Genomic DNA, 20,467 nt, shown 5'->3' on the forward strand with positions numbered 1-20,467 from the left:
ATTTATATATTTGATAGGTTATTTAGTAAATCTTGATCCAGAAGATATTAGACTGTCTGCATAAAACATATGAAACGTTAAATTAAGAGGATGTGGAAAAGGGAATAAAGGGAAAGTGAGAGTTTCCGATTGTTAATGTAAAGTGCCTACTTGCTCTGAGGTCTTGCACATTTCCTGCCAGTGTGTCTGAAATCTGACTCTGAACTGTCTAGCAGCCAGTACAGCAAGAGATTCGTGACACGATTGTTTAAATGAATCCCATGAAAATGAACATAATGGTCGGGAGACGCAGACCTGGTCTTCTGGTGAGAGGGAAATATCTCCGGTGGCTACTTTCAGAGATGGTTCTGTGTGATTTGGTCAACAGTGACCTTGTCATCCTTGTTGTAAAACACTGCATCAGATTTCGTGAAGGCTGTTTCGTATGTCCCCCAGTTTAGGACAAGGAAGCGGCACCAAAATGTAGTTCTGTAAAATTCCAAGGGAAGGGGGAGACTTAGTGTGCATTCTGTTCTACCTCTTCCCCTCAACCACTCTCTGTCTAGTTCAGAATCTGCAACATCATCAGGAGATCACTGAGACCAGGGCCTTCCTTATTGTTCCTGGTGGCAGCTTTCAATGTTTTGGTCATTCATCAATTGAGTAAATAAGGGACTTTGAAGTTGAGGGTAGGAGCTGCACCAGATTGTGACATTCCTTCAGGTTTTTCTTTATTTAAAGATACAAAGGTTGTAGAAGTATTTTCGGTCTTAATGCATTGTGCATGAAACAGGGTTCTGCAAGGTTCAATCACATAGATCTTGCCTTCAGAGACCCCCCCCCATCTAGGAAGAGAGAAAGATTATATAAATAAATACGTGGCTAGGACCAACCTAATTTCTTTCAGAATCTATGTCAGAAAGGCCAGGGCATGTGAAAATTCACTTTTTATTCTAGTGTTCTGGGCAGAGAAAAGAGAGTCAGTTATCTTGCCAGGGCTCCAGATAGTCATAGTGTTCTTTGTTTTCTTCATGAAATTTCTTTTTTAAATAGGCTTGAAAATAATTTCACTCTCAGGGACCTATAATTCATACTACAGATCACCGCTTATATTGCTTTACTTGAGCAAGACTATTAGTCTTTCTTCTGAGGCAGTGGATTTACAGAGTACGGAGTTAGAAATCTATGTCATTACACAGCAAACCAGTCCTTAGTCAGTTAGGATTGAAGTGCCCTGGCGGAACAGAGTGTGAAAGCAGCCATTAAGAGAGCCTTTTTAAAGATTTTATTGATATGACTCAGTTTCGGATTGAAGTGCCTCAGCAGAAGCAGATGGATAAATGTGCTGTCTACTTATGTTTTGCCTAATTTCTAATGCCGTCATCACTTCCTCTGTCCTCATTATTTAACAGAATAGGCCATTGAACGTCAAAAGTAGCAAAGAATTCATGTCGCTTTCATTTGACAGGACCTTCCTTTTGAAGGATTTTATCCTACAGTTATTCTTTAGTACAGAGCTGACTCTTTGGGCCTGAATGGATCTAAGACTATTTTGTAAACATACAGAACACTTAAAACTAACTTATATATATGTATATTCTTTTTATTCAGGTAATATACATTTTTGGTGGAAAATTTAAATTCATATAATAAAAGAAAAAAATGCCAACCTTTACAATCCAGAGATAAGTATTGTTACTATTTTAGTTTATATTCTTCCAATCTTAAAAAAACCTATATATATTAAATTTTTTTGTTAAATATATTTATAATGTATATGGAAGACAAAGACAATACCAGTATCTTACAAACATCTCTCTCTACTTGGACCCCTTTCTTGAATTTTTATCATTTTATTTTACTTAAAGTTTTGCCAAATATGTATATTTCCCTAAACAGCATGTTATTTAATTTTGCATTTCTTTGAACTTTATATAAATGGCATCATTTTGCTCATAGCCTTCTTTAACTTTTGTGTTTGTGAAATTCATCCACAGGAGTATAGCTGTGGTATGTTTATTTTTACTGCTATATTATATTCCATTCGCTGACTATACCAAAATTTGTCCAGAATCCTGTTGGGTAGACATTTGAGTTGTTTTCATTTTTTTTGCAATTCCAAGTCATGCTGCTGTGAAAATTGTTGTGCATGTCTCCTGGTACACATGCTCAAGAATTTCACTAGAATATAAGCCAAATGGAAAATTTTATTTTCAATTTCACTACATAATACCAAATTATTTATTTTAAGTATATCTATCGGTTTATAGTTCTATTAGCAGTATGTATGTTCATTGTTTTGTGTCCTCTCCAAACTTAACATGGCATACTTTTAAATTTTTACTAGTTGTCTCTTGGGTGGGTGTAAAAATGTTATTTTACTTTGCATTTTCCTGATTTCTAATGAAGATGAGCATCTTTCCACATATTTACTGGCTTTTCATATATTTTCTGTTCTGTAAAGTGGCTGTTGATATGTTTTCTCTGTAGCTTTTAAAGAACAACATGAATTCATTTTGTGCTCATTTTTGCAACTTTATTTTAAAAAGTATATCACAAATGTCTTTTCATTTACTAAAAATGCATCTGTGATGTAATTTTGGTGGCAGAATAATATTTCTTGTACTACAATTTACTGATCCTTTGATGTTAGGTCATCTAGATTATTTCACTGTTTTTGGCAGTGATGCAGAGAGCATCCTTGCAACCAAGTCTCTCAATATGCTCATGATTTATTTTTTTAGGATATATATTCCTAGAAGTAGAATCGTTGAGTCAAAGGATATGAATAGTTTTAGATTTTTGATTTCTTTCTTTTTTTTTTTTTTTTTGAGTCATGTTCTCACTCTGTAACCCAGGCTGGAGTGCAGTGGTATGATAATGGCTCACTGCAGCCTTCACCCTCAGGCTCAGGAGATACTTCTGCCTCAACCTCTTGAGTAACTGGAACTATAGGTGTGTGCCATCATGCATGCCTGACTTCTTCTTCTTGTTTATTTTTTTTGTAGAGACAAGGTCTCGCTGTGTTGCCTAGGCTGGTCTCAAACTCCTGGCAGGCTCAAGCGATTCTCCCACCTCAGCCTTCCAAAGTCCTGGAATCACAGGCCTGTGCCACCGTACCTGGCCATAGTTTTAGGTTTTTGATTCCCATTGCCAAATTGCCCTCCAAACAGGTTTTATTGCTTTATATGCCAACCAGGAATGGATTAGGGTGCCTTTATGAATAATCTTTTCAACACTGTTTTTCGTTCATATTTCTAACAATTTGTATGGCATATTTTCCTTTTCTCCTCCCTCATCTTCTCAAGTGTCCATATTAGCTGTAGAAGAGTATGAGGAAATGCAAGTAAACCTGGAGCTGGAGAAGGACCTTCGAAAGAAAGCAGAGTCATTTGCCCAAGAGGTGGGTATCTTGTAGAGACCTAGCTTTTTATTTTTGTCTTTAAAGGGACCTTGCAGATGACATATCAAAAATAATTTTTGAGGTTGAAAAGGAATTTACCGGTTTGAATTAAGGCTCAACTGGTATAACGAGGCAGATATGGGCTTGACGTCAGATGATCTGAGTTTAGGTTGTGGTCATATCCAGTTACTAGTTGTATGACCTCCAAACAGTCCTTTCTTGGGACCTCTTGGGACTTCACTATTGCCATCTGTAAAACAGGCAATGATGCAAACTTAATCGAGTGGATTTTAGAATCAAACTGTACAATTTTTTAAAAGTATTCCATAAACTATAAAATGCTATATAGAGGAGAGGAATTACATTTAGATATACCTTTAACTTGTGGTGGAAAGTCCAGCTTGGGTACAAGTTGTCTATATGTTTCAAATAACCTTAAAATCTGGGGTATATCTCCATATGCCATCTTAGGTAATAGTATCATAGTATCAGTATTTCTCTTCCGCCATAGTACTCTCATTATGTGAGTTGATTCTTCTACTGATTATAGAGCATTGCCATGTTGTACATTTATTATCCCAGCTTTTCGCCAGTGTAATGACTTTCATCTCATGTTAAAGATAAGCTCTGAACTTCTCTTGTTGCAGCTCACCTTGTTGACAGGCAATCATTGGGTATTCCGTGGCCCTGTGACTGGTTTTCAGGGGAATGAGGAGTCACCAGTTGACTGAACTCACAGTGTGGAGGTGATCTGCAATGAAATCTCCATCCTGTGTACATGTTTTGAGTTTGTGTGCATACTGTGAGTTGAGGGAAATAGCTAAGGAAATATAAAGCCATCATAGGTAGAGGTAACCAAGGCTTAGAAGGAAGACAAAGCATGGTGTTATAGGAATGACATTTGAAAATCAGATGATGGTTTTATGGGAATCTTTCTGTGCTTGAGCATAGCTGTGCTAACAATGAACTCTACCAAAGGTTTAGGCCAAGTAGATCTGATTTGAAATTTTATGATTCATTTTATTCAGAGAGTTTAATGAAAGGTGAGTTAATATTGTTCTCTTATTACTTGGAAGAAAGAAGAAAGAATTGAAGTGTGTCAGAGCCCTCTGGAAAAAGCTGCAGCAGTATAAATAATGCAACTAAATAAACAGTGGAGGGGGAGGAGGAGCAAAGATAATATGAAGACACCTTTATTGCAAAACTGAAAAGGTTGGCTGATTTTGACCTGAATGCCAGGGTCTCGTTTCAAGACATTTTCAGTTTTCTATCTGTTGTTTGCACAATGATGTTAGAATACAAAGCAGCTCGAAGAAAAACTTGAAGGCCATGCAGTAGCAGAGAAGATAGATGGAAGAAGCAAGGTTGCAGTAAGAGGATGAAAATGAATGATATACTCTGCCGTTCACCTGGTCGTAAGCCTTGGTGGTTGGTGGAAACAATAATGTTGACATGTTAACCCAGAATGAAAAGGTAAAAGTTTGAGAAGAGAGAGCAATAGCAGCGGTGCTTATATTACTGGTAGTATAAATATTTGCAGTGGTTCTCAATAACTTTACAATGTCTAGATTCAACATACACAATAATGAGAAGAAACATTTTTTTAAGTAGCACTAGGCTGAAACCAATATATTTTCCTTTTTACATGGTTTACAGATGGACAGATTTTCAACAGATAACAACTGCTAAAAGGTACACAACTTAGTTTAACAACAAGGTCCCACTCTTGCATTTTGTTCCTTAGTGCATGCAGCAAGCATCTTACTGTACCAGACGCCATGCTGACATTGATTTGGAATCTAATGGTGAAGTAATTAGTGAACCCTGCCCTCTTGGAGCTTACAGTCTAGAGCCTTAGAAATCAATTTTAAAGTTAATTTATTTTATATGTTTAATTATAAAAATAATATATGTACCTTGTTAAAAAATATAATTCTCAAATGTGTAAAGTGAAAATGGAAAGTCTCTCTCCCACTCCTATTCCCAGCAATTGATTTTAAAAACAAAACCAAAATCATGATCCTTCTCAACAAGAAGAAAAGAGTTGTCTTCATCAGTATATTAAATTTTTAGATGTCTTCAACACATTTAAATTTTTAAATGAAGGACTTTCTTGTACTTTTGGAATTTATTTTTCTTTCTTTTCAGGGTAATTTTCCTTTTCTTTTTAAAGTTACAGATACTTTGTTCAACATGTATTCCCCATATACTGTGTTACCTCCAAAACAACTTAGATAATATTTGAGTGTTATTTTAGAAAGATGAATAATATATTGACATAAGATTTTCTCTGAAATTCTTATACCTGTGTTAGTTGTCTAAGAGACCAACTTCACAACTCTCACTAGTGAATTCTTACCATAACAAATTCATTAGTGTCTGATAACTGAATTTTTTTAAACTACTTTTTTAGAAATGAAGTAATGTAGACTTTTTTAAATCTTAGGATCTTAAAGTTTAGAAAAACTAGTCTAATGAGACTTTTTTTCAAGCTACCATTGTTATTTAAAGGAAATCCTTTTCTATCTGTGTTTTTCTCTTATAATATTACTGTTTAGGAATTGTTACAGGGATTCTGAAAAAGAAGTTCACCTTATCAACATCCCTAAGATTTGGTGTCATACATCTTTACTGTTATCTTTCCAAGATAACAAGACTGAGAAAATTTATAATGTGTGAGGTTAAGTTTTGTTGGGTACTGCATGGAAAAGATGCATCGCCTCTCTTCCTAAGAAAGAACCAAAGCACAGAGAAGCAGTTCCATGAGAGTAATAAGGCCCCCTTTGCATGGATAGCTAGTATGTGCTTGCTTTGTTTTACTGCTGAGTTCATGGCCCTTATTCTGGTCCCCCTTCTGTCTGATTCCTTTCTGCCCAGCTCTTGGCTTCCGAGCACACTTTGCGAAAGACCTCACCTGTCAGAAAATGGAGAACCTTGTGTCAGCCACTGTGTGCAGGCCTTACATGCTGACTTTCTGAAGTTTTAAGAGGAAAAACGTATTTAAAAGAAATTACTGTGATAATAATGGTAACCCCAAATAATTCATTTCAATTAGTCCATTGGTGGAAAGTTTAGGATACTGTGATGCAATACTGATTACTCTTCCCTCACCTCATCTCACCTTCTCCAGCCTAGCTCACTTGCGCATATGCTCACTCACTCACTCACTCACTCACTGACTCCTGCAGTCTCTGTACCTCTCACTTGTACACAGAGATAAGGAATCGAGTGGAAGAATAATGTAGGTTTCATGTACGTAGAATTGTTTATTTACCTGTCTGACATTGTAATGTATTTTAGTTCTGCAGAAGAACACTGTTGTAGTTTAGTGGACTTTTCATAAAACCCTGCACAGGCAAAGAATGAAAGCCTCTGACCATTTTTTTTTCTCTGATAGGAAGGCATACTGTGAAGAAAATTTTCGCATTTTAGAATAGTGTATATCCACGACTTGGATTTGGAAATCTATACTAAACAAGGAATAAGCTTAAGGACTGTATAAATCATTAAAGTTATAGCTTTTCTACATAGAAGTTGATAGAAAATATATATATATATTTTTGAGATGGAGTCTCACTCCATCGCCCAGGCTGGAGTGCAGTAGCATGCTTATGGACACCCCAGTGTCAACCTGCTGGACCCCAGCGATCCTTCTGCCTCAGCCTTCCAAGTAGCCGGAACTACACACTACCACGCCCGGCTAATTTTTTATTTATTGTAGAGATGAGCTCTCGCCAAGTTGCCTGGGCTGGTCTTGAACCTGCAGGCTCAGGCAATCTACTTGCCTCGGCCTCCCAGAGTGCTGGGATTCCAGGCTGAGCCGCCGAGCCCAGCCAGAAAATATTTTTATCCTGCATTTTATTGTTTGCTTTTTCAGTTATGTGATGGATGAGGTTGTTGAACAAACTAATAGATGGGCTATAACAAATTATTTTACAGTACAAATATTGTAGTATTCAATATAAATTTTTAAATACTGTTACGAATCTAAAAACTTGAAGCGCTACTATAAAAATGGATCTGATTTTATAAAATTTCATGCCTGGAGTTACCTGTTGGTCAACCTGGGTAGAGTGATAAGAAAAACAACAGATGAATTTAAAAAAAGGTTATTTTTAATAATGTGAAGTTGTATTAGTTGAATAATACATATAAATTGCTTAATAAAGTACTTAACAAATATTAGCATACTGTCTCCCTTATTCTCTTTAACTGCTTTCAGTGGGTAAAGACTGATTGGGTTGAAACAAAGCATTAGGTCTAGTAAATAGCAGAGGAGATTAGCCAGATGGTTAAAAGTGTGGGCATATAAATCAGACAGATAGGGGTTTAAATCCTGGTCTTTGCACTAAATACATTTTCTTGGTCAAGTTGTCTGACTTCTCTGAACCTCAGTTACTTTATCAATAAAAGGGGATGATAACAGTATCTACTGGACATTGTTGTTTTAAGAATTAGATGATGTAATGAACTCAAAATGATTACCACTGTATCTATCACATAATGTTTAGTAAATGTTACCTATTCATAGTAGAAGCACTTAACTCAGAGGATTAATAGAAGGATTAAAATAATGCATAGAAAATAGTAGAGTACACAAGGTAAGTTAGCTACTACCATTAGTATTAATATATTTTAAAGCAATAATAAAATATTAAAAACTGAAGTATAAGACTAAATTATTATATATATACTTTGTTGTGGCAGGAGTAAAGGTACTAAAGATTGTATAAAGGTAGGAATGAAATTGTAGCAATCTCTACTTCTAACACTGTTAGACATTTTAGAAATTGCCTTTAGCGTTTTAATAAACTCCACATTCCTTTTACTGAAGTTGCAATTGAGGAGATATGTGGGATTGATCAGTATATACATTTTTGCAATAAACTTTTGCAGATGTTCATTGAACAAAACAAGCTAAAGAGACAAAGCCACCTTCTTCTACAGAGCTCTGTGCCCGACCAGCAACTCTTGAAAGCTTTAGATGAAAATGCAAAGCTTACCCAGCTCCTTGAAGAAGAGAGAATTCAGCATCAGCAAAAGGTAACAGGTTTTCTTCTAGTCTTAGACACACACACACACATTTAGAATGAGAGGAGTCAGTTCAGTCATTTTTGGTTCTATATTTTGCCTTAGTTACTAAGTCCTTCCAGTCACCTTTTAGAAAAAACAAAACAAAACTGCCAAATGAGCTTAATTTATTGTCAGACTGAAATTTATAGCATGTTATTGTAGAATTTATAATGATATTTAAACTGTCCAAAGGGTCAGAGGAAGCAAGGGAAAGTGATATAACTCAAAAATATCTTGGATAATGCAAAGCCTAGAAATCTGTGTTTTGGAGACATTGTGTTTTTTGGCTACTGCACACACAAAGAAGGTATATTAGTCTCAAAGAATTTATTGGCGAGCATGGCTTTTATTCACAGAAGGTGGAAAAGTCCATGTTAGTAGTAATTGTTTGCTTAGAGAACATTTTTGATTTTGTAAAGTTGCACAAATGTATATGTTTAAAGACTTCCTAAGTGGTTATTTCAATTTGTATGAGTGCAGCTGTTCCAGCTGACACAGCCTACCTCTGTGTGCCAGGCAGAAAGGACAGTCATTGTGGCAGGTGAGAGGAGGAGGTGGGAGAGAAGAGATGAAGAGGTGGAACAAAGACTTTCAAGTTAAAGAAACCAATTAAGGAAAATTACATCAATGTTTGTACTACATACAGTATACCTAGATTGGAAAGGAAAGGCTGTTAGCTGCTATGTGTTATCATCTGTCGAAGTCTCTGTGAGCAACAATATTGAATTTAATCCTTGGAAGTTCTAAAGTTTTTACAGAGCTGAGATTGAGTTGATTTTGCTTTTTCCTCAATAAGAAATGTTGGTATATGTCTAGGGTGTCTCTGGATGGATAGGTAGTAACAGTTCCCTGGGTAAAAGGACTGGGGAATAGGGTGGGAGGGAAAGATTTCTTTTTCTTTTTTTCTTTTTTTTTCTAGTATATGCTAGAATTTAACTTTTGATTCTAAAAATTCCAATTACTTACAGTTAAATAATTTAGTAAATAATTCATGCCTACAACTGACTGAACTGAACTGAGGTACAGGACTATCTTTTTGGAGTAGGGATAGAGCTACTGAAGATTAGATGAAAGTTGAGTGAAGTTATAGCAATCACTACTACTAAAACTCTTATGCCCTATATACAGTTATTCTGGATCATCTTTCACGTAGAGATGCTTCTTATTTATGATGGGTTTACATCCTGATAAAACTGTGTAAGCTGAAAAGATCACAAATTGGAAATACATTTAATATACCTGCCTACCTACTGAACATTATAGTTTACCCTATCCTTCCTATCACATGCTCAGAACACTTTCATTAACCTACTGTTGTGGAAAATCATCTGGCAACAGTCAACTGTAGAGTGCTGGTTGTTTACCCTCATGATTGTGTGACAGACTGAGAACTGTGGCTGGCTGCCTCTGCCCAGCATTGTGGAGAGGATCTCACCACATATTGCTAGCCCATAAAAAAATCAAAATTAGAAATTTGAAGTATGATCTATTGAATGTGTATTGTTTTAGCACCATTGTAAAGTCAAAAATTTTTAAATCAAACCATCATAACTCGGGGGCCATCTTTATGTGCCTTAAAATATTTCTTACCTGTCTGTAAGTTCCTTTGCAGATGCAGCAGTCTTTTAAGCACAATGTATGACTCTTGCAATTATAAAAATAGCATATGCTCCATACAATACATGTATTTCTTTTGCGATAGGATCTCATTCTGTCATCCCGGATGGAGTGTAATCATAGCTCACTACAGCCTTGAACTCCTAGGTTTAAGTGATCCTCTTGCATTAGCTTTCCAAGAAACTAGGACCGTAGGTATGCACCACCGTACCTGGCTTATTTATTTATTATTTTTGTAGTGACAGATCTCACTATATTGCCCAGATTGGTCTCAAATTCCTGACCTCAAGCGATCCTCCTGCCTTAGTCTCCCAAAGTGTTGGGATTGCAGGTGTGAGCCATTGAGCCAGGCCAATACAATTTTAAAATATAGAAAAAGTTAAAGAAAATTAAGATTAACCAATAATTCCATATTTTGGTACATATCTGCACTTTATATAAATATATAATTTTATGAATATATATTATTTGTTTAAATGGAATCATACGGCGAATACTATCCTATAACCTGATTTTTTTCTATTGGTTATGTGTCTTCTCATGTCAGTATATAGTAAATTATGTGATTTTAAATGGTTACTTAGTAGTTCATTTCATGAACATGCCATAATTTATTAAATCAATAATATTTGTGGACATTTAGGTTATTTCTAGCTTTTTACTGTTATAAAAACACTTTAGTGAAAATATTTGCACACTTGAGTATTTTTAAAAACAAACTCCTAAAAGTGGTATTACTAAATCAGGGTTCATTTCTTCTTCTTTCTGGGGAGAAGGTTTTTGATGTTTATTACCAAATTGTGCCCTTCCACCCAGAGCTCTTTTTAAATATTGTCTGAATTTCTCTTTTGAAAATGGGTACAAAAGTATTCATCTGTTTTAAGTGAATTTCTGGGTATTATTTTACTTTTATGACTCATGATTAAAAATTAGGGTCTCTGGTACACAGTTTTCCTATAAATTTATATTAAATAAAGGAACTGATCATGATTTTGAGTGTTACCTACATTCAGAATTTATGTGTTTTTTAAGATGGTTTAGAATCTCTTTGCTATGAAGTACAAAGTCATAGGGAAATATTTACTTTATCTTTTCTTTGACAAAGGAAAAACTATCACCCCAAAAAGTTTTTTTTTTTTTTTTATAACTTATAGGTCAAAGAATTAGAAGAAAAACTAGAAAATGAAATGCTCCACAAAGAGATACACAACCTCAAACAGCAATTGGAACTTCTAGAAGAAGATAAAAAGGAATTGGAATTGAAATACCAGAATTCTGAGGAGAAAGCCAGAAATTTAAAGCACTCTGGTAAAAGCATTAAATAGGCTACTCTGTCTTATTATTAATCTGTGAATGACTCATGCCTAGTACAAAACCTTGCCTGTAGGTAGTATGGGACATTTACTGACTGCTATAGAAAAACACCAATATTTGTTTTTAAATTCCTTCATTTCTAACCATTGCAATTTGATGGAATAACTGCTGTAATCAAATGACTGACACATAGTTAGACTTCTTTTTTGGACTTAGAGCTTTTGTAAACATCACATACAGAATTAAGACACAAGATGCCATTAACATGGCAAGAGCAAAAATTCAGCATTTTGGGGGGCTTCAGATATGTGCTCATTAAGTACTTTCTTTATTATTTTGTTCATTTTAGAGTACGTTTTTAAAAAGAATTAAAGTTCTTAAAAAACGACCTTCATCTTCAGTGTTCATATACTACCTTCCTCTTTGGTGTCTAATTATACACGTGGAATAGTACTTTCTGTGTCACACCTAACAATGAAATGGGCAACAATATATATATTAAATGGAAAAACTTTTAAAACACCACGGGATACTTAAATCAAAGATTTATTCATTCAATTCTAGAAGGCTTAACAGGAATGTGTGAGTTAGATTACTACGCAGGTATAAGTCTCAGTTGGGAAGTGGGTAATTTAAGGAGGCAGGTACATTCCCTTTATAATAGCTTCAATATTCACTTCAGATATTTTTGGTTAATTTTATACTAGAATTTTGAAATCTGTGCAGAAGAACCATGTAGGCTTTTTTCCTTTTAAACACATTCAATACTTTCTAATACACAATGAAAATTGATTATAATTTATTTTTTAAAAATTGATCTAAAATTAAGAAATACTCCATTCTTTTTAGTGAATATCAGAGCAGCCTGAGGCCAAAGCTTATTCTTTATTATGAATAAAGGACATAGACACTAGAGATACTTAAGATTCAATTTTGAATACATTTTTATTTAGTATCTGCTATGTGTGTACAATCCTGCCCTAGAGCACATTAAGAAATACAAAAGAAAAGAGACCACACCTTTTGTCTTAAGAAAACTCAAATTCCCTTTGGAGAGTGGACACATGCATATGAAATAGTTAGAGGATTGTTGGTGTTGGAGAGCATAGTCCACACTCCTACTTAAGTCTTGAGGGTAAACACAAATGGGCAGATCACCAGGGGTACAGTTATGGAAATGGAATGGCTGTGGACAGGGTAATACTTCTGAATGCAGACAGGATCCAGTACCTGTACCCATTAGCCCATATTATAGGTGTTAGCATCTGTGATATAAATTTAAATTGAGCTCCTTGAAGTCACAAACTGTCTCCAACAGCAGCATGCGTAGGCTCTTTCACATTGTTGGTGCTTAGTAAATGTCTGCCTCATTAATGACTTGAATGAATAAGTTTTATTTCCAGAATACTTTTCAAAAGAGCAAAAAGTTTCTGAGTTACAGACATTTATGAATCTGAGTCTAGTTAAAATCAAAGACTAAGTATTTGCAGTTTTCAAAGGGAATTAAGCGGAGGAGAGAAGCATGCAACTATTAAAATTCATTACTAAATGTCATCTTTAAAATTAAGTCTTGATCTGTACACTTTTACAGTCTAGTATTAACAATTTCTTAGTGTTTGAGTAGTGTACTTCCTTGTTAACAACTATTTCTTCAGCCTACTCGCCCTCTTTTCTTTCCACCCGTCAGCCATTGTTTTGAAATTTTTTTCAAAGTTATGTATATGGCAAAAAGATAAGAATGTTTTCTTTTTAACAGAAGGAAGGCCTCTCTTGTATTAGCGATAGATACTAGACACATTAAAGTTTTAAAAGTTTTGAGGTTTTATATTCTAATTTTGCCTTATTAAAAATAACTTGCTTTTGAGAGAGCTTTTTTTTTTTCTTTCACGTGTATAAATGATGTTTAGTTGCTTATTTCAGCTCTCTTCTGAATGCTTGCTATCTGTGCAGTTGATGAACTCCAGAAACGAGTGAACCAGTCTGAGAATTCAGTGCCTCCACCACCTCCTCCTCCACCACCACTCCCCCCACCACCTCCCAATCCTATCCGGTAAGCACATCCTGAAAGACTGCTCTGCGTAAGACCTTATTCCTTGTCAGATTGTGCCATTAGAGAAGCTGTAAGAAGTATGAAAGATATCAGCTGGTGTTTCTCTTGGAAAATTTTCCAAAGGCCTTCCCTTCTTGTAATAGATGTAGTGGGAGTCTTAAAAACATCTGGCCAAGGAGTTCTTGTGAACTTCAAGTGTTCCTCTGTTGTAGATGTTGAGGTTTCATGTAGATGTTCCAGACCTCAGGAGCTAAACATGGTTTTTTTAATCTTAGATACTCTAGTTTTAAAATTCATTTTAGCCGGGCTCGGTGGCTCAGCCTGTAATCCCGCGCCTTTGGGGGGCTGAGGTGAGTGGATTGCCTGAGTTTGTGGGTTCGAGACCCGCCTGGGCAGGTGAGACCTCATCTCTACAATAAAATAAAAAAATTAGCCGGGCATGGTAGCGCGCGCCTGTAGTTCCAGCTACTTGGAAGGCTGAGGCAGAAAGATCGCTGGAGCCCAGCAGGTCGAGGCTGCGGTGGCCGGGAGCGGCCACTGCACTCCAGTCTGGCCAACAGAGTGAGACTTCAACTCAAAATAAAAAATAAAAAAAGTAAAAATAAAATAAAATTCATTTTAACTGTAAGACCAAGAAAATTTGAGCATCTCAGGAATGTGTTTATTTTTTTTTCCTCTCACTAATTTGAATTTGAGAAGCTATGGTTTGTTCAATTATTTTTTAAAATAAAAGTACTAAACTAAAACTTAAGCATACTAATTGTTATAAACTAGTAATTAATCTAGAAGTACTGATTATTTTTATCCCTATCCTCATGTTTAAACACTTAATAATGCTGTGACAGGAAACTTCCATAAGAAAAACAAATTATGTTTAAATTCTTGGAACAGGAAATCATATATGCAGACAGGAATTCACTTTTTCTAAAGCCTAAAGTGACTTGATGGTATTGAGTACCTGACTGGAGCACATTACACACTAGGAGATCTGGAGTTAAATTTTGCCTTCTTTGTAGGTCTACATGCCACCATCCAGAATTATATAAGACAACTTCTTTGCCATGGTGTCAACTTAGCTTCTCATGATGTTAGCTGCTTTTGTGTAACTTATTCTTGAATAAATGGCATTTAAAAACTTTTGCTAGTTTTTTTTTTTTTTTTTTAACCTTTCATTAACTCATGTGATTTGTTTAATCCTTTCACACAGAGAGGCCATTTATTCATACTTTGCACCTTTACTGAGCCATCTGAATAGAATGTGTAGCATGTTCCTCCCACAGGACTATGAAAATGGGACTTTGTCTTTTAAAAAGATTCTCATTAGTTTTCCTTACTGAGTAGGATATGACATAATCTACTTTAAGCCACTGAAGTAGTTAAGGCAAAATAATTTTCACACGTGATCGATCTAAGAGTCAATTGAAAGAATTTCAGGTATTTAAAATTCTTCCTCTCCTGGGTAGTTAAATCTGTAGGAAATATTCTGGATCTGACATTTACAATTGGAAATTCATCACTTTGATCTTTCTCTAAGTTCTAGAATTTTGAGCTGACAAGAAAGGTCACTTCTGTCTATGAGAAGGAAGAACTATTAAAAAACAATTATAATCTTGCTGTTGGCCTTTAATTTTTTTATTCTTAGAAATGTTGAGAGGCCCTAAAATTAAAAGTAAAGTATAGCCTAAATAGAATTTTTTCCCAAAGAGTACTTTACAGTTCTTCTGAGACATGAATGTAGGATTCAGGAATATGTATGTCTCAATTGGGAACTCTTTCATAAAGGTCTTTAAAGAAAATTTTTATTGAATAATATGAGTGATTTTAATTTTAAGATGAATTTAAATAGTGTAAGACTTAATTTTTCAGAAAAAAGAGTTTGTTTTTGTTTTTGTTTTTTTTTTGGTGAAGAGTACTTTCTTATAAAATAAATATATTTGTATGTATATTGAGTTTCAGAGGATTTTGAATCCACTAGTCAAGGTTTTCCAACGTTGTTCTTGAGTTATTTGTTTAACCTTGATATAGATCATGGACAGAAATGAAAGTGGGAGAGAATAAAAGACGAGAATCTATAGTTTCTTTAATGCCCTTATTGCTTTTCCTACCTCTTCTCACTCATTGGACCTGGAGAATAGGTAGGAGAGAAGGAAAAGGAAGAAGCCATACCTTGGTCATTTTGTACTAGTGGTAATGAAAGTAGGACAGGTCCTGGGAAGGTATGATTCATGGGGAGAGAGATAGGAGTATTTGTTAGGATTCCCAAGAGAAACAGAGCCAATAGGATATGTATGTATATGGATATAGGTCTAGATATAAATATAGATTTATTTTAAGGAATTGGCCCATGTGGTCAAGGAAGCTGACAAGTTCCAAGATCTATAGGGTGAGTCAGCAAGCTGGAGACTCACAAGAGCTGGTGTTGTAGTTCCAGTCCGAGTCCAAAGGCCCGAGGACTAGGAAAACCTGTAGTTCCATTCCAAAGGCTGGCAGGCTCAAGATTCCGGAAGTGGCAACATTTCAGTTCAAGTTCAAAAGCAAGAAAAAGCCAGTATTCCATTTTAAAGGCAGTCAGACAGGAGGAATTCTCTTTTATTGGAGGAGGATCAGCCTTTTAGTTCTTTTCAGGCCTTCAACTGGTTGGAGGCCTTCACATGGGGTGGGGAGAGGGCATTTGCCTCCCTCAGTCTACTTATTTAAATGTTAATGTCATACAAAATGCACTTGTGGAAGCACCCAGAAGAATGTTCGATCAAATATCTGGGCACTTCATGGCCCCAGCAAGTTGACACACAAAATAACCATCACAGTGGGCAGGAAGAACACAACTTAAAGGACTTTAAGGTGAAAATTCTACACTGAAATGTTCCATCTTGTGGTGACAAATGCTTGAATTTTTATCCATTCAGTTGAAATGGTGGTGAATTGGGAAGTGATAGCCAGAGGTTTAGATTCGGGGTCCCAAATGTCTTGTCCTGTTCCCATCTGTCCGGTGACTCCCACCCTGTCTATTTCTCTATAGTCTGTGCCATGTCTTGACTGTTGGTTCTGTTTTAATACTACAGATGATTTTCCTCTGGGCACCATATGTTTCCAACTGATGCTTCAATTCAGAACATTTTAAACTAACAATTTCGGTCATCTAGTTAGCTGGCTTATACTGATGAATGTAAATAGAGTTAGAGGCGTGGTTGTTACAGAGTGTGGTGAAAGTAAGGAGAGGCTTCTGATTTGTGAGAACCTTCCTTAAGCCCACCCTACTAGGGAGTGGTAGCAGGCATTTTAAATACTCCTGGTGTTTAGTTGACAGAATGAAAAAATAAACAAAACGTACATTATTTCATTCTTTACAGCTTCTAGAATACCCATTTTAAAGTTCTGTATAAATTAATAATATAACCAAAGTAGACGTGAAAGGAAAAAAAAAAAAAAATCTAAAAATTATAGTGATTAAGAAACATTGGGTTGTTATATCTTCTGACCAAGTTTTAATTTGTATATCCATTTGTCCCTTTTTCTAAGGACAATATTATGCTATTTCTATCCTCCAAGTATTTGCTTTCCATTGATAGCTTTCTTGGGATTGTGTTTTGTCAGATACGGTTTACCACAATGTGGACATTTATAATGTAGTTGAAAGAATTTAAAAATTCTTTATTCATTTGTTTGTACATTTTTGTTATGGGGAAATGATAACATATATGCATAAATGTACAAAACTTATATACAGCTTTAAGATAATATAAAACTCCATGTAATCACCCTCCAAATCAAAAAATGGAAAAATACTGACACCCTAGAATCTTTTCCTCTCATTCTCTCCCAAACATAACCACCTTCCTCCCTAATCACTATCCTGACTTTTATGGTATTCATTTCCTTACATATTTTGAGGAAAAATTTTCCTGCCTATATATGTATCCTTAAACTACTATGAATATCTATATGGCTGGGGTTTGAACTATATATGATTGGAATTTTACTGTATCAATGTGTCTTGCTCTTTTTACTCTATGTTATTTTGTAGGATTCATCCATGTTTTGTATGGCTGACATTGGGTAGCTGAAATTCATTCATATTCATTGATGTGTAATCCACTTGATGAATGTCTCAAAATGGACTCATCCATTATTTGAGTTATCACCAGTTCTGGGAAATTATGGAAATTCTCATAAACATTCTTCATGGTGCACACATGCCTACATTTCTGTAAGACCTATAGTGGTAAAGTCACTGGCTCGTAGGATATGTGTATCTTCAGCGCTAGTGAATAATTACTAACAGTTTTCTAGGGTGGAAATTACTGTCAATTTCTATACCCTCTTCAGTTTGAGAATTTCTGTTATTCCACAAACCCATCAACATTTCATGTTATCAGGCTTAAAATGTTTTGCTTATTTGATGAATGAGTGATACCTCAGTCTGGATTTAATTTGTGTTTACCTAATTACTAGTGAAGTCAAGCACCTTTTTTGTATGTGTCTTAGAAATCTGGACATCGTTTTTGGAATTTCGAGGTTTTTGTCCATTTTTGTATCGGGTTGTGTGCTTTTTCTCAGTGATTTGTAGAATTTCTTTATATATTCTGTAAATTTTCATTTTATTCTTCATAGTATCTTACAGTATATGGAGGTTGTAAAATTTTAAGGTAGTCAATTTTTCTTTTTTTGAGTTGGAGTCTCACTCTGTCACCCAGACTGGAATGCAGTGGCCACTCCCGGCCACTGCAGCCTCGACCTGCTGGGCTCTGGCAATCCTTCTGCCTCAGCCTTCCAAGTAGCTGGAACTACAGGCGCATGCTACCATGCCCGGCTAGTTTTTGATTTATTGTGGAGATGAGGTCTCGCCAAGTTGCCCAGGCGGGTCTCGAACCTGCAGGCTCAGGCAATCCACTCACCTCAGCCTCCCAAAGGCACGGGATTACAGGCTGAGCCACCGAGCCCGGCTAAGGTGGTCAAAGTTATCATAATTTGATTTTATAGAGATTTTTTTAAATGGACCAGAAAGATTGTAGTCTAAATATATTTTATCCCTAAGCATTTGTCCATATCATGCAGATTTAGATGTTTTTATGCCCATGTTTCACAAGTGGGTATTTACTGATAACATACAATACTGTTTTATATGAAACATTCCTTAATTGTTACAGCCTTTCCTCTCCCTCAGACATATTATATGGATAGCTGTTTGGATTTTATATATGGGTGGCAAAATGTTTTCTGTATCTATTTCCTTTATAAATATGTGTGCACTGTATTAGTAAGTAAAGCATTCCCCTCTCTCCAGTAATTAGTTTGGTTTTACACAGAAAAGGATGAAACATGTTTCGCTTTTGTAAAGTAATGAAAAGTTAATATTATTAAAAATTGAAAATAAGTTACTTCAATTCTGGTTATCCTTTCATATACCTACATAAGATTTGGAGTTTTACTGACTTTTTAGAATCTATACATTTTATTTGTTGGATCATAAGGCATCCAGTCATCTCCTGTTATCTTTTTTCTTTCTCCCAAAGGTCTCTCATGTCCATGATTCGGAAGCGATCCCACCCTAGTGGCAGTGGTGCTAAGAAAGAAAAGGCAACTCAACCAGAAACAAGTATGTACTACTTTCATTGGTTTACTTTAAGCGGTTGATGGTATACAGTTTTTTGACAGTTTGCATATTTGCTCATTTCTTTGACTATGAGCATATTGTTGGAAGAGAAGTGTGAAGATCTTGCAACTATAAGAATGAAAATTGCCATCGTTACTCTCCTATAGTTTATTGTCTCAAAGAGATAAACATGTACACAAGCCACTGTAATGAGTGATTTACTGGGAAATATGTTTTCACTGGGAAATATGTTTTTGCTAAGGGACAAGGTACTTTGGGGTATAAAGGAAAGAGAGGGAGTAATTTGGAGAAAGACATCTTAGAATTGATAGCAAGTGAGCTGGCACTTTATCAACTACTTACTATGCACTACTCCTGTATTGTGTACTGGAAATACAAGATATAGAAGTTACATTCTAGTGTAAGGAGACATGAAGTAAACAAGTGACTATTCAAGTAAGTACGTACTATTTAACTACAATTAAAGAGAAATACGAGGTGCTATAATATCCTGGTAATGTACTGCTGGTGTCAGAAAGTGATGTTCATGCTGAGTAGTTGTGCATTTGGAATGTTGGGTGGGTGTATTTAGGGTAAAGCCAATTCAGATGGAGGAGCAGCAGATTCAAAGGTCCAAAGCAGGGAAGCAGCCTGGCATAGTAGGAAACTGAAAGTAAGCTGATGTGGCTAAGAACATGGAATGCAAGAGAGCCAGATTCTGGAGATTAAGGTCGAAGTTCTGGAATTTCTCCTAAGAGCAACAGACACTTGATGTAGGGGTAAAACATGATAAGATTTGTCTTAAAAAAAGAAAATCACTGTGAGAGAACTGACTGTAAAGGAATGAGAGTGAATGAGGGAAGACTATTACAGTCATTCCGATGAATGTGAACAGTGACTTGGATGAGGATGGTAGCAGTGGGCGAAGAGAGACAGGATGAATTCAGGACTATTCAGAGAGGTAAAATCCGCAGTACTTTGTGGTTCATTGGAGTTGGAGCTGTAGAGGACAATGAAGAGATGGCAGTGGAGGGAGAGGGCCTTCCCATTGAGCAGAGGCCCTGGGTGGTGGATGCAGATTCAAGCCGGTTCATAAGCCATCAGCAGTTTGGCGTACAGCCAGAGTGAGCATGAAGACCTGAAACTCTGGGGCCAGATCTTGGTCCTTCGTGCCTGTGTTCTAGTTCCATAGCCTCCATGCAGTGTCCAGGCAGATGGTTTGTGTGTTCCAGGCTCTTCCTTCTCCTCTTTCCTCTGTTAGTATTAACAACCCAAGTGAGTAACTCATTATCATGTGTTGTGATAGCATTTTGCTTTAAGTTATATTACTTTAAGGATTTGTTCCACCCTCAGCCTCCCTTCCGGGCTCTGGTGTTTGTTATTGCCACCTGTCTCTCCCTGAGCAGATTGCAAGTTCTTTTTTTTTTTTTTTTTATAG

At 35.9% G+C, this 20,467-nt stretch overlaps 1 protein-coding gene across 5 annotated transcripts in view; it reads left to right on the forward strand.

The window, feature by feature from the left end:
* The window catches only part of SHTN1 (shootin 1), a 106,835-nt gene that overhangs the window by 49,653 nt on the left and 36,715 nt on the right, over positions 1–20,467 (forward strand). For all 5 annotated transcript variants that reach the window (XM_021718402.1, XM_008069669.1, XM_008069671.1 and 2 more), the window contains 5 exons: positions 3,288–3,382; positions 8,279–8,425; positions 11,227–11,380; positions 13,337–13,436; positions 18,950–19,032. In XM_021718402.1, the coding sequence (XP_021574077.1) occupies positions 3,288–3,382; positions 8,279–8,425; positions 11,227–11,380; positions 13,337–13,436; positions 18,950–19,032 (579 nt within the window). The remainder of the gene's footprint in view (positions 1–3,287; positions 3,383–8,278; positions 8,426–11,226; positions 11,381–13,336; positions 13,437–18,949; positions 19,033–20,467) is intronic.

The sequence above is a fragment of the Carlito syrichta genome, unplaced genomic scaffold, assembly GCF_000164805.1.
Source record: "Carlito syrichta isolate Samal-C Ts95f unplaced genomic scaffold, Tarsius_syrichta-2.0.1 Scaffold312174, whole genome shotgun sequence".
NCBI lineage: Eukaryota > Metazoa > Chordata > Mammalia > Primates > Tarsiidae > Carlito > Carlito syrichta.